Source organism: Elephantulus edwardii, unplaced genomic scaffold (assembly GCF_000299155.1).
Source record: "Elephantulus edwardii isolate Elephantulus edwardi_28Jun2011 unplaced genomic scaffold, EleEdw1.0 scaffold00326, whole genome shotgun sequence".
NCBI classification, from domain to species: Eukaryota; Metazoa; Chordata; class Mammalia; order Macroscelidea; family Macroscelididae; genus Elephantulus; species Elephantulus edwardii.
In genome coordinates, this window is record NW_006400076.1 from 175,328 (window position 1) to 189,208 (window position 13,881).

The 13,881-nt window shown below is 37.8% G+C and overlaps 1 protein-coding gene across 1 annotated transcript in view; it reads right to left on the reverse strand.

Moving 5' to 3' along the window:
• The window catches only part of GFM2 (G elongation factor, mitochondrial 2), a 54,237-nt gene that overhangs the window by 23,558 nt on the left and 16,798 nt on the right, over positions 1-13,881 (reverse strand). The window contains exons 10-16 of the mRNA XM_006901430.1: positions 13,544-13,624; positions 12,437-12,585; positions 9,864-10,004; positions 9,662-9,761; positions 6,783-6,972; positions 4,416-4,492; positions 1,266-1,404 (exon numbers count right to left, since the gene is read on the reverse strand). Of these exons, the coding sequence (XP_006901492.1) occupies positions 1,266-1,404; positions 4,416-4,492; positions 6,783-6,972; positions 9,662-9,761; positions 9,864-10,004; positions 12,437-12,585; positions 13,544-13,624 (877 nt within the window). The remainder of the gene's footprint in view (positions 1-1,265; positions 1,405-4,415; positions 4,493-6,782; positions 6,973-9,661; positions 9,762-9,863; positions 10,005-12,436; positions 12,586-13,543; positions 13,625-13,881) is intronic.

A 13,881-nucleotide genomic window follows, 5' to 3' on the forward strand; every position in this document is an offset into this window, starting at 1 on the left:
AGGGTTTAGGGCTGTTGTGCATAGGGTCAGTATGAGTCGCAAACGACTCGACGGCACATAACAACCACAACAACAACATGGCCCTTACTCTTTCTACATCTTTTCAGATATTAAATCATGCAAGTATTCTCTTGTTCCATTCAAACAATAGCTTCTGAGTCTTTGTACAGGTTCCAAACATGTACAATTAAACGTTCTGGAATTCTCATTCCTCTTAGTGTTGTTAATCATAACCTATTAAGATCCAAATAGTTAAATGCCTTTGCGTAGCCAATAAAATATAAGAAAATATCTTTTTGGTATTTTCTGCTTTGAGCTAAGACAACAGCTATGATATCCCTCCTTGTATGGCTTCTTCTGAGTCCAGCTTGGATTTCTGGTAGTTCCTCGTTACTGTATTCCAGCTATTTCTGAATAATCTTCAGCATGACTTTACTTGCATGTCATATTAATGAAACCGTTAGATAATTTCTGCTTTTTTTTAAATGGGCACAAATATTAATCTCTTCCAGCTGGCTGGCCAAAAATCTGTCTAATGTCTTGGCAAAGACAAGCTAGAATGTCCAGGTTTGCATCTGTTTGTTGAAATACCTCAACTGGTATTCAATCAGTCATGTTACCTTATTTTTTTGCCAGAGCCTTAAGTGCAGCTTTGAAGTTTTATTATCCTTCTCGCTAACACAGTATGATAAACTGAAAAAGGAGAAATGAATTACTATATTATTAACTAGAGTAATTAACGAGAATAATCACATTTCCCACTAAATAAAAATTCAAACACTTCAAATTATCTGCTTGTTTTAATTGTGAGGACTGGATAAGCCATGTACTTCAGAGGTTTTTCCACTACAAGACCACTGAAAAGCCTATTGATAGGATAAATGGCCCACCCTGTTGATACTGAGATGGTAAAAAAAATAGGGCTTTCAATGTCTAAAACACAAAATCCTAAAAAATAAAAAATACAAGATAGTCTGATGAAAAACACTTAACGTTATTCTGTGCTGTTGAATTGGAACCGACTCATATCTTTCTCTCTAGTGAGCTTTCAGAGGCAATAAATCACATGAGTGGAGACTACCCATCTTTCTCCTTTGGAGCAGCTAGTGGATTTGAACCATGTGCCTTTGCTATCAGTGCCACTCCTTACCATTAGGCCACCAAAGCTTCCTGATGGAAGACACTAGTGACCATAGACAGATTTTTTAAAAAAATTATATGAGAAAGACAGGTAAATACATTCAAGCATTTTTTTTCTTTTTTACCTGTGGCATGAACTGTGTTTAGGATGGTCTCTCGGTAAGCCACCTGGAGAGGCCCTAGATAGGTCTCAAGTCCATATTCCCTCTTGATTCGATCATGAATGATCTCAATGTGTAACTCCCCCATACCACAGAGGATAGTCTAGTTAAAGAAAGAAATCAAAGATCAAAGGAAAGTTACATTTATGATAAAACATTATATGAATATGATACTAATATATATTCATGTTACTTTTTATTAATTACAAATGGGATCCAATTTTTTTCTCTTACATCTAAATAGTGTTTTTTGCTTTTCTGATTAGAACATTGTTATAATCTAGTTAAACTAAAATTGACAGAGTTCTGGTGATGCAGTTCCTAGGGAGTTGCACTGCTAACACAAAACTTATGCATCTCTGGTGGTTCAAAAAAACCTATGACTTCAAGGAAAAAACATGGCAGCCTTCCTCCCACTGTGACTTACAGTCTTAGGAAATCTGACAGAGGGTTGTTATAGGTCAGAATAATTCTATGGCAGTGAGTTTGAGATTGGATACTGAAAGGAAATTACTTGGTATAGCTGCTATATACTTCAATGTATCATTTAAAAATTAAAAATTTTTTTTGGGAAAAACTAAGCTAAAGAGTAATACAAACAAAATTATTTAATAGATATTCACACACACCCCATATGTAAGTATTTTTGAAGTTTGGAAGAGAGATGCACTAAGTTTTCATAGCAGTTATCTTTCAGGAACTATCAGTAGAAGGCTTTTTATTATTTACTTTGCACAATTTACATTATTTACGCTTGAAAAAGTTCCTTTTACTACAATATCTCTGGTGACTAAACAGTAAGGAACTGCACTGCCAAACCAAGGACATAATTTGAATCCACTAGCTGCTCCACAGGAGAAGGATGGGCAATCTCGTCCTGTGGGATTTACTGCCTCTGAAAACTCACTGGAGGTTCTGCTTTGGGTCAGTTCTAACTCAGTGGTACAAAACATCAACTGTTGTAGCCTTTAGGAAAAATGAAATTATATTACATCATCTGTCTGACATTTTAGGAAAATAGTATATTGCATACTTTTCAAATTAACTAAACTAGCTTACATGTTCTAACAATAAAATTTCCATTTTTAAAACTTAAAAAAAAAAAATCTCAAACTCCTCACTGCCATCTAGTTGGAAATGACTCATAGCTCACACTTTCCTGAGTTTCCAAGACTGTAAATTGCACAGGAGATTGTCCAGTTCTCTCCTAAGAGGGGCTGCTGGTAGACTGGAATTGCCAGAGACCTGACTTTGGGGGAACACACAACTCACTGTGCGACCAGATCTAATGTATGCAGCCAATCAATTAAAAAAGTTGTTTTATCAAGTATGTGGCCTGAATCCAATGTGATGCTCCAACAATGGTTCCTTATTCTTGATCCTGTATCTGCCTTGTCACCCTCTGACCTTTGACTCTCAAGCCTACCATTTGGCCTGCAGATTTTGGGTTCTGTGGCCCCTGCAACCTGTGAGTCAGGAGGCATCTCCACACTCATACTTGACCCACAAATTTAGGACTTGCCAGACTGTACAACTGTGTGAGCCATTCCTTATTTACAGGATCCTTAGTAGTCTGATGAGTTCAATGTTGAGTTGTTGTTAAAAGATAGATAGTCAAATCCACCAGCAATTCCAATGAGAAAAACAAACCCCTCATTGCCATTAAGTGGGAAATCTCAAAAAGATTAACAGCATAGGAAACTCAATGGAGAGTCATGAGTTGGAATACATTTCATAGCAGTGGCTTTTTGATTTTGTATATGTTTATAGGAGCACTGGTTACATAAAGAGTTGTGCTGGGCTATTTATTGAAGAGCCAGCAGTCCAAATTCCACAGACGCTCTGAGAAAAAAGATGAGGTAGTCTATTGTTATTAAGATTTACTGCCTTGGTTTCCAACAGTGTGACAAGGAAAGCCACAGACTAGAAAAAAAATATTTGGTAATGACATGTCTGATAAGGGTCTTATATGCAGAATTTATCAGCACCTCAACAAGATAAAAGGTAAACAACTCAATTGCAATATAGGCACAGGATATGAACAGACACTTCACCAAAGGAGACTTTCAAATGGCAAACAAACTCATGAAGAAATGTTCAAAATGCCTAGATCTAAGAGAGATGCAAATCAAAACAACTATAAGGTATCATCTCACACCAGTAACAAAAGCAAAGTTCAACAAAGCAGCAAACAACAAATGCCAGCGAGGGTGTGGAGAAACTAGAGCCCTTACTCACTGCTGGTGGGAGTGTAAAATTGTGGAACCACTCTGGAAGACAGTACGGCGCTTTCTCAAAAAGTTACGAAGAGAAATACCATTTGACCCAGTATTTCTACTCCTGGGAATATACACTAAAGAAACTAGAACTGCCACCCAAACAGATATATGAACACCCATGTTTCTTGTGGCATTGTTCACAATAGCAAAGAGATGAAAGCCACCCAAGTGCCCATCAGCAAATGAATGGACAGCGAGGCTGTGGTATATTCACACAATGGAATATTACAGCACTGAAAAACAAGGAACTCATAAAATGTTATACAAAATGAGTGACCCTGGAGGAGATTATGCTCGGTGATATATCCCATTCACAAAAGGAGAAATACTGAATAATGCCTCTGTTACAAAACAGGACTGACATGGGGTTTGGGGGGAAACTAAGAAAAGAGGCGATAAATAATGAACACTATATTGAAATAGATGAAGGAAAAAACTGTCTGAAAGAAATATATGATTAGGTATTATCTGCATGACAGTAGTCCAGAATGGGAGCTGCACAGTAAAGTGAACTGGGGGGCAGAGGGGAGGCGAGGAAATTGTGCAACAATGAATGAATGGAAATTCAAGTCTTCTATAAACTTTCACCAAAATATCAATTAAAAAAACAGCAATTAAAAAAAAAAAAATACTGCCTTGGAAGCCCAATAAAGAATCACCTTGATTTGAAGGCAACTTGGTAGAAGTGGAGGTTGGGGGTGTGCATGTGTACCTCTAATATTTCACTGGTTTTGTTCTTCTAAGGAACTCAGACTAAGAGATGTGTGGAGACAAACACACATACACAAAAACACACAGCTGAAAAGCTTATGAAATTAAGTAATTAGAAGCCTACTTGTCCAGAGTCAGGATCCAGCTTCACTTTCAGACTGGGATCTTCACGCTGAAGGCACTTCAGTGCATGATCCAAATCTATGAGACAAACAATTCTTCTTACCTTTAGATGTCATTTTCTAGACAACTTATTGAACCATTCTTTAATTAAGCAATTTATCTGAGAGCTCTTTTTATTCTATGCCCTAAGTGCTGGGAATATTGTGACAAAGCTAGACAAATTTGCCTAAATTCTAGTGGCAAACAGAAGAACAAATATTCAAAGAGGAAATGTCAAACACCTAGAAATGCTCTGTAGAGAATAAAGCAAGATGATATGACAGTGATCGGGTTACTTAATATGGAGTAATCTTTAGAATGATTTAAGTAAAGACATACACAACAAAAAAAGAAATCTGCAAACAAAATTCTGAAGAAAAGCTCTCCAGGCACAGGGAGCAGCTGTATAAGGAACAGTCTATGTTGGAGAAATGTGTTCTAATGCGAAACCTATACTTGGACCAGGAGGCAGTCGTCAGAACAGAGCAAGGGAACACTGCATGGTTCAAAATTGGGAAGGGTGTACGCCAGGGATGCATCCTATCTCCATACCTTTTCAACCTATATGCAGAACAGATTATCCGGGAGGCTGGGCTCTATGAGTAGAAATGTGGGGTCAGGATTGGTGGACGATTTATCAACAATCTGCATTATGCGGATGACACAACCCTGCTTGCTGAAACTGAAGAGGACCTGAAGCACCTGCTGCAGAGTGTCAAGGACTGCAGCCTACAATATGGACTGAGGCTCAATGTCAAGAAGACAAAGATTCTCACCACTGGAACAATTGGCAGCATCAGGATGGATGGTGAAGAGATTGAGATTGTCACAGCTGTAGTTTGCTTGGCTCCACAGTCAACAGTCTTGGCACCAGCAGCCAGGAAATTAAAAGGCGCATTACCATGGGAAAGTCTGCTATTAGGGACCTCTCCAGGGTACTGAAGAGCAATGGTGTCTCTCTGGAGACTAAGGTGCATCTGATACAGGCCATGGTCTTTGCAATCACTTGTTATGCATCAGAGTTGGACAATGACTAGGGAGGACAGAAGGAGAATTGATGCCTTTGAGCTGTGGTGCTGGAGAAGAGTATTGAGAGTACCATGGGCTGCTAGGAAAACAAACATATTCATCCTGGAAAGGGTTAAACCGGGTGGCTCCGTGGAGACAAGGATTCTGAGACTCCGTCTAACATACTTTGGACATGTTGTGAGGAGAGATCGGTCCTTGGAGAAGGACACCATGCTTGGGAGGGTGGAGGGATAGCGCAGGAGGGGAAGGCCCTCTATGAGGTGGATTGATTCAGTGACTGGGATAATCGGGACGGGAATGTCAGAGACAGTGTGATTGGCACAGGACAGAGCAGAGATTAGGGCTGTTGTACACAGGGTCGCTAGGAGTCGCAAGTGACTCGGCGGCACATAACAACAACAATGTGTCTAGAGACTGGAGGACAAGGGCAAGATTAGCATGAGTAGGCAGGAGGAATCATATCCTGTTAAGGGCCTGCAGTCATGTGGGGAAATTACATGAAGGGCTAAAACACCACAGTCACATTATCTGATTATGTTCTGCAAAGGTCACTCCAGGAACTAACATAAATCCAAAAACCCTTCAGAAACATAGGTAATAATGAGCAAATGGTAAAAGGGAGTTAAAAATACAACCATAGAGGAACTAGGAATATATTACTTACATTCCATATGTCAGCTAAAGTAAAGTGATTCTTTACTAGAATTATTAAATATACTTTCAATTTTTTTTATTAAGAATAAAAAAGTTCCACAAAGTACAGCTCAAAAGAAATGGGCAATGAATTAATGAGTTACCCTTTTCAGTCACTCCCTCTCAATATTCTTAAGCAAAGAAAAAAATAATGAGAGAATGTTAAAGAATAAAGCATGTAATACTCAAAAGGTCAGTAATCAAATTATAGCAGTATCTCAGATGAATTTTAAAAGCTGAGTTAAAATAAAATTGTATTTTGATGGTGAAGAACTAAATTGGTTCACAATCAGTTACTATCTAATCTATTATAATGGGAGGATGGCCCTGAGAACAATTACTTCGATTCCAAGAGGGCGATTACACGATAAAAATGGTCAAGATTTAATAAAAGAATAAAAGCTTATACAGTAAAAAAAAAAATAAAAAAAAAATTAAAGCAATTTGAATAAAAACAAACAAACCAACCATAAAAAATGCTTAACAATAAATTCAGGCAAAAATGAACCCAAATGCTCCAGAAATCTTTTAAGAGAATATTATAACTTGGTTATATAAATTGTAAAATTATTAAAAAAAATAATTTTTACACCAATGCTATTTATACCTGGTTGCTTAGCCATTGAAGGGGGTTCTATGGTGCAGAAGAAAACGGGCTCTGGAATGTCTACACCAGCCAATAAAAGTCTCTCTGCTCCATTACTTCGTCTGTGTTTCTTATCCCCCTCCCTTTTGGCTCGATGAGCTGCAGCTAATGCAGAGGACTTGGATGCCACAAGGGTATCTCCAGTTGCAGTCTGAAAGCAAACAAGATGGCTTGAAGAAAAGAAACTGTCGGCAAGCAGTCAGCCTCCATCAACAATCACCAAACAAGAATTCTCCTGGAGCACTTTGCTTTCAGCAGAACAAAAGAAAGTTAAATCCACAAAGTTCTTTATAGCTTTTCGTAAGTAAACCTAACTTAACCTCTAAAGTATGAATTCTAGCCAAAATAATGCTGTGATAAAAGTCTAAAGAAAAAAGCCATACTATATACACACATCCAAAATTCATTCAGTTAAACAAATATCCCTCCCTAAATTAAAAGAAAAAAAAAAAGACACACAAACAAATCTCTGTTGGAAGAAGTGCCGCCAAAGTGCTTCTTAGAGGCAAGGATGTGAGACTTCATCTCAAATGCTGTGGTCATGAAGTCCTGGAAAAAGTCATTGTGGTGATAACATAAAGGTTGGCCTTTTTTAGCCACTGGTTAGCCACCTCTGGTCTCCAGCTACTGGTCCTGCAAATCAGCATCAGCTGTTGGACTAGAGTAAGTGGAAGAGTGTTTTCCAAACTGAGCAGCAAGATTTGAGGAGAGAAAGACTTAAGGCAAGAGTTGGAGGTAAGCAAGGCTTGTGGTGGCAAAACCCTGGTGAGAGTGAGACCCTGGTGGCAAAAGACCAGCATTGCTATGGACTAACAGTAGCAAGGTGTGACCTGAGGCTTCTTGCATTTGTGCTGCCCACAGCTGGATTTTGCTGTTCTTGCTTTTGAGGATGGAAGGAAAAGCTGCTTGCTGAACTGAAACAGGAGCCTGGACTAACTGAGGAGTTGTGCCTTGGAACTGCTGGTTAAACCCTGGACTTATTTTGGGTGATATTGCCATACTCTTTGCCTCTCCCACTCACACAACAAATAAAATAATCTCTTGGTCTTGGTGGGGCTCTATAGGCACCATGGGGCAGGGCTATGAGCTCTTTTTTTTTTTTCTATAATTATATTTTATTAATTTTCATAAACATTTACAGAGATTTTGGGTTTCCATTCATTCATTGTTGCACTATTCTCTCTACCCTCCTCCCAGTTTGTTCTTGTCCAAATGCCACAGTGCTTGTCAAAGCCAGTTCTGATTAATCTTCTTTGTCAGTGTGTCCTTTGCCATTCCCTATCACTCCTCCCTGAGAGAGACTTCACCCTGAGTCATAAGGAAAAGGGGATGGTGTATTCTCTTAGCTACTTCCTGCTGAAAAGGGACGCTGTGGGTTTCAGGGTGAAGATCTTCTCTCACTACTCTAAAGGGCCCCTTTGGCAGTAGGAAACACATAGACTATTATGGAGATTGATTTTGGAATTTAGATGCAATCTTATTGATTGTGCTTGGCCGTACATGTTCATATCCTTGAAGACGTATCATGGGGGTGTTGCAACCTAGAAGACACAAATTTGACTAACAAGTTATAAGTACATGAGTCCAAAAATTATGGAAAAGTAAAAGAAAAGATTCTTTCATTGTTTTAAGGGCTATGAGCTCTTAATCTGTTTCTGCTCTAGGGCAGTGTTATTCTTACTCTCTGGCCCTTTCTGAGTCTAAAACAACCTATAACAACTTTATGTACAACAGAAAGCATTGTTGCCCTACTTGTGCCATTCTCAAAATCCTTATCATGCTTTAATCCATTGTTAGGGTTACTGTCAATCCATCTTTCTGAGGGACTTCCTTTTTTAAAAAAATTTTTTCTTTACTGAGATTTTAATGAAAGTTTATAGAAAACTTGGGATTTCCATTCATTTATTTTTGCACATTTTCCTCTTTGTACCCCTTCTTCCCCAGTTCACTTTTCTTTTTGGAAAAAAATTCTTCCCTTGTTATACAGTCCCCTCCCCCAAGTCCACTCTACTATGCAGCTCTTATTCTGGACTCTTGTCATGAAAATAATACTTAACCATATATTCCTGCTTCCTTTTTTTAACTAAATGATATCTTTCTCCAAGGACTGGAAAAGTCAATGGTCTGAAGCTACCATCTACTCTAAAGAAGAAAGATACGGCAATCTGCTTCTGTAAATATTTACAGCCTCAGAAATCCTATGGGATGTTGAGGCACTTCTATTTTGTCCTACAGGGTCACTAGGAATAAGTGTTGACTTGATGACTTGGTGGACTTTGGTTTAGTGAGAAAGCTCTAACTCACATTATGCTCTAATTATGCATAATTGAATGAACCGTAGCCCAGTCCTGTACCATCTCCATGAAACCACATGTTTATCTATAAATAGGATAGTTGATCTGGTAATTTTGTCTACAGTACGTTGTACTGTTAACCAAAAGCTTGTACATTTCTGGTGGTTTAAATCCACTAACTGAACCATGAAGAAAGATGGGCAATCTCCTCCTGTTATGATTCATACTTTTAGAGACTATGAATTTGACTCAATGGCAGTTAAATTTTTATAAATAGCACATTATCTTCCTTCTATTTGTACTCCATGCTGACTATGAATCCAAATATGAATGCAATTCATACTATTTGTAATTTTTTCTAATTTGACTTTCTTTATATTATATAGAAAAGATTTAATTATATTGATAAAAATATCAATATTCATTATGACCATTTGGATTCCTTATGAACAAAAGACCTACTTTTCAACTATAAATATTACAAAATATTTCTTTTTCAATTACACATTTAAGTTACTATTTCTTAGAGAATCACAGATCACTTACATTTTTAAGCCCAACAGTCAAGGCAATATTGCCAGCAGTCAGTGATGGAATTTCAACATGTTGGTCAGCAAACGGCAAAAGCAGACGACTTATTCTCTCCCTAAAAAGCCAGGTTTATTATTAGTTTTATGTTATTAGTAGTAGTAGTAAAGGTTTTAAAGAAGTAAAGTATTTTTAGAAAAGGACCTAAGCCTCTACTTACGTGCAGTTTCCATTAATGTTATGGACAGCTAACTGAGGTTTCATTGTGCCTGAGTAAATACGCATAAACACCAATGGTCCTCGCTGCTTGTCATGAAGAACTTTAAATGCCAGTGCACATAAGTCATCCTTATACCACTGCCTACAAAATAAAGAAGACATTCCAGAAAGACCTTTAAAACACAATACTTAAACATCTATAAAGAACAGCTCAGAACCACTGCAGAAACTTACTTTGAAATCCTATAAAGATTGCTTGGATTTTCAAGTAGAGTTATTCAGCCCATTAAATGATGTGTCGTCTTCTGTTGTTGTTATGTGCCGTCGAGACGCTTGCGACTCATAGTGACCCTATGTACAACAGCCCTAAACCCTGCTCTATCCTGTGCCAATCACACTGCCTCTGACACACTCATCCCGATTAATCAATCCACCTCACAGAGGGTCTTTCTCTCTTGTGCTGTCCCTCTACCCTCCCAAGCATGATGTCCTTCTCCAAGGACCTGTCCCTCCTTACAGCATGTCCAAAGTATGTCAGACGAAGCCCCAGAATCCTTGCCTCCAAGGAGTAGCCTGGTTTAACCCTCTCCAGGATGAATCTGTTTGTTTTCTTGGCAGTCCATGCTACATTCAATACTCTTCTTCAGCACCACAGCTCAAAGGCATCAATTCTCCTTCTATCCTCCCTAGTCATTGTCCAACTCTCTGATGCATAACAAGTGATTGCAAAGACCATGGCCTGTATCAGGCACACCTTAGTCTCCAGAGACACACCGTTGCTCTTGAGTACTTTAGAGAGGTCCCTAACAGCAGACTTTCCCATCACAATATGTTTTTTTATTTCCTGGTTGCTGGTGCCAAGAGTGTTGACTGTGGAGCTGAGCAAACTGAAGCTAAATCTCTAATGGAGATCTAACAAATGGTTCCTCAAAACCGAAAATAAGGATTCTCCTCCAATATTAAATACAATTGCAAATAATTTGCCAAGTAATTCCTCAAAAACACACCTGGGAACATCATACCACTTCTTAAGAAACTGGCACAGATAGTTTTTTTTCAATGACTGCTCTCACTCTTTCTTCCCATTAATGTCTACTTACGAAAATACATAAACCTATACTATAAACCTGAAATTGCCTCTACAATCAACATACTTACAGAATGATGTTCTGAAATTGGTATTCTTTATAGGTTTCAAGTTATTTTAATTCTCTGTAAATAGTCAGGTTTCATGCATATGTGCATCTTTCTGAAGAGAAGTTCCATTTTTTACCAGTTTTCAAAGAAATCTGTGACTAACATAGGTTAGATACTCTATTGTAGAGTATCTTCAGTCTTGCTCCTATTCCCTCTTGTTTTTAATTACTGAACAAAGTATGTACATAAAACTCATGATATGCCAGGCACTGTTTCAAGAGCTTTATAGATATTAAGTCATTCAATCCTTAAATATTCCAATAAGATATTTGTTCTTTGTGTTTTGGGGATGAGAGGCTAAGTAACTTGTGCAAAGTCACACAGCTCATAAATGAAAGCACAGAAAGAATGCACAAAGTCCAAATTATAACTATTTCCACAGGTTGCCTCTCCAATATAGAGATATGAAGCAAAGTTATTGGTGTCCTATTTAACAGAATTATGGTCTCTGCCAATCTGTTTAACAGTCACTCAGATTTTAGAGAGCTCATTACTATTTATAAAACCTTCATGACAACAGAAGTAAAACAATGACCTTTGTTTATAGCCACAAAATAGACTGTGCTTATAAAAATATGAAAGATAAATGAGTATAAGCATAAGTGTGTCTGATTCAGGCCACAGTTTTTTCAATCACTTCTATGCATTGAGAGCTGGACAATGAATAAGGATGACAAAAGAAGAACTGAAACCTTTGGGCTGTGTTGGAGAAGAGCACTAAACATCCCACAGACAGCCAAGAGAATAAACAGATGTCTTGGAGAGTGTGCAGCCAGAGAGCTCCTTGGGGGCAAGAATGATGGGACTTCACCTCACATAATTTGGGCAGGTTGCTAGGAGGTGCTATTCCTCGGAGAGGGACAAGATACTGAGAAAGGTAGAGAGCCGGTGAAGGAAAGGAAGCCCCTCAACCAGGTGGATAGACACAGTGATTGCCACAACGGGCTCTACTGTGTCAGAAAATGTGAAGATGGCACAGGATAGGACAGGGTTCAGATCTTTAGTTTACAGGGTCTATGAGTTGTACTCGACTTGACAGCACCTAACAACAACATAAGACAATAAGCACATCTACAAAATATTTCTCAAAAATCTTCCATATCCTAGTAACTAGTTTCATTCTTTCTCTTTTTAACTAAGATTATTGTAGTGTCAATAATTTTACAGTGAAAAGCCATATATTCTTAGCTTCACCTATAAATATGGCAAATACAGCAGATGGTATCAGATCACTTTCAAATAAAAACTGCAATAGCTTTACATGTATACATTATATACAATAGTATTTGGCACCATTTTTAATGATTTAAAAACAGTAATTTAACAGTACTCTTGAATTTTTCAAGGCCTAGAATGTTAATGTGCTTGCATACTTACAGAAACTCATAGTTGCGTTCTTCAGGTGAAGGCAAGTACATAGTAATGGCATCTAACAAGGGCTGTATTCCTTTGTTTTTCAGGGCACTTCCACAAAGCACGGGCACTGCAGTCTGAGCCGTGGTTACTCTGTGTATTGCAGTCTGTAGCTATAAAGCAAAGATATAAGCATTTTGTACGTAGTAAGCTGGCCTCTTGGGAGCACTGGCAGCAGTCTCAAGTGAGCTATACAGTTTATTAAACTAAAGGCCTTGAGTTTCCAGTAGTTCAAATCCAATAGCTGCTCTACAGAACAAAGATGGGCAGCTTGCTCCCATTACAACATACAACCTCAGGAACTCAATGGAGAGTAGTGAGAAGTCAGAACTGATTTGACAACAGTGAGTCTGAGGTGTTTTGTTAGTTTTTTTTTCATGCTGGTCTCTGACAAAATCTCTCAGAAAGAGGCCCCTCATGAATCATCTATTTGAAACCACACTCCTGCATACACCTCCATCACTCCTTCTGCCCATGCTGTGGTTGGGTATCACCAAACTGATTTTCATCTCATGATGTTGCCATGTGTCAACAATAGGACTTCCTAGACGGTAACCTTTATGGAAGCAGATGACCAGTTTGTTCTTTCAAGGGGTCACTGGGTGAGTCTGAACTACTCCATCTTTGGTTAGCAGCTACGTGCTTCACTATGTGTATCACCAAAGCTCCTTCTTTATCAGTTTAGACATCTTTCTTTTTTCTTTATACTTACTATTAGCTGACACATTAGACATTTTATTTCCTGTCTCCCCAGTCATTAGATGTAGAGTCCACATAAGCACAGCAGTAAGCTCCATAAAAACTGTGAATCCCCCAAATCTCAAACAGTGGCTACATGATTTAATATACATAAAGCAAGAATCAGTATCTGACTTTTAAAAATAGCTCCACATGAAAATATTTAATCATTATCACTATTTAGCTACATTTATTAGTATTAGCTTAATTTTTAATTTTTTTCTTTTAAGTTGTTTTTTCTAATAGTATGCAAAGCTAAATGAAAGAGAACACCCAAGAAAAAAGAAATCAAATCAGATTAATTCCTTGATCAACATAATAAAACAAATTTACCTTTTCAACTGGCAGTAAATCAAAATTTTCACTAAATTCTCCTAAAACCAACTCAGCGAATTCATCATCCAAATCTGCCACCTACAAAGAAAGCCATAGTTGTGTAACTTGTGTGCATTTTCATAATTGTTAAGTTTAAATATAAGAAAAAACCATTATCCAAATATCTCAAGGCATAAGCCCAGACCAAACACTCTTCATAAATCCTACTGACATAAAGAAAAAGAATTTTCCTTTTTTTTTGTTTTGTTTTTTTTTTAATTTTTCTTTTAAGAGTACGAAATCGGAACACTTAATGATATATTAGGAGTTACCTGAATTTATGAGAGGTCAAGCTT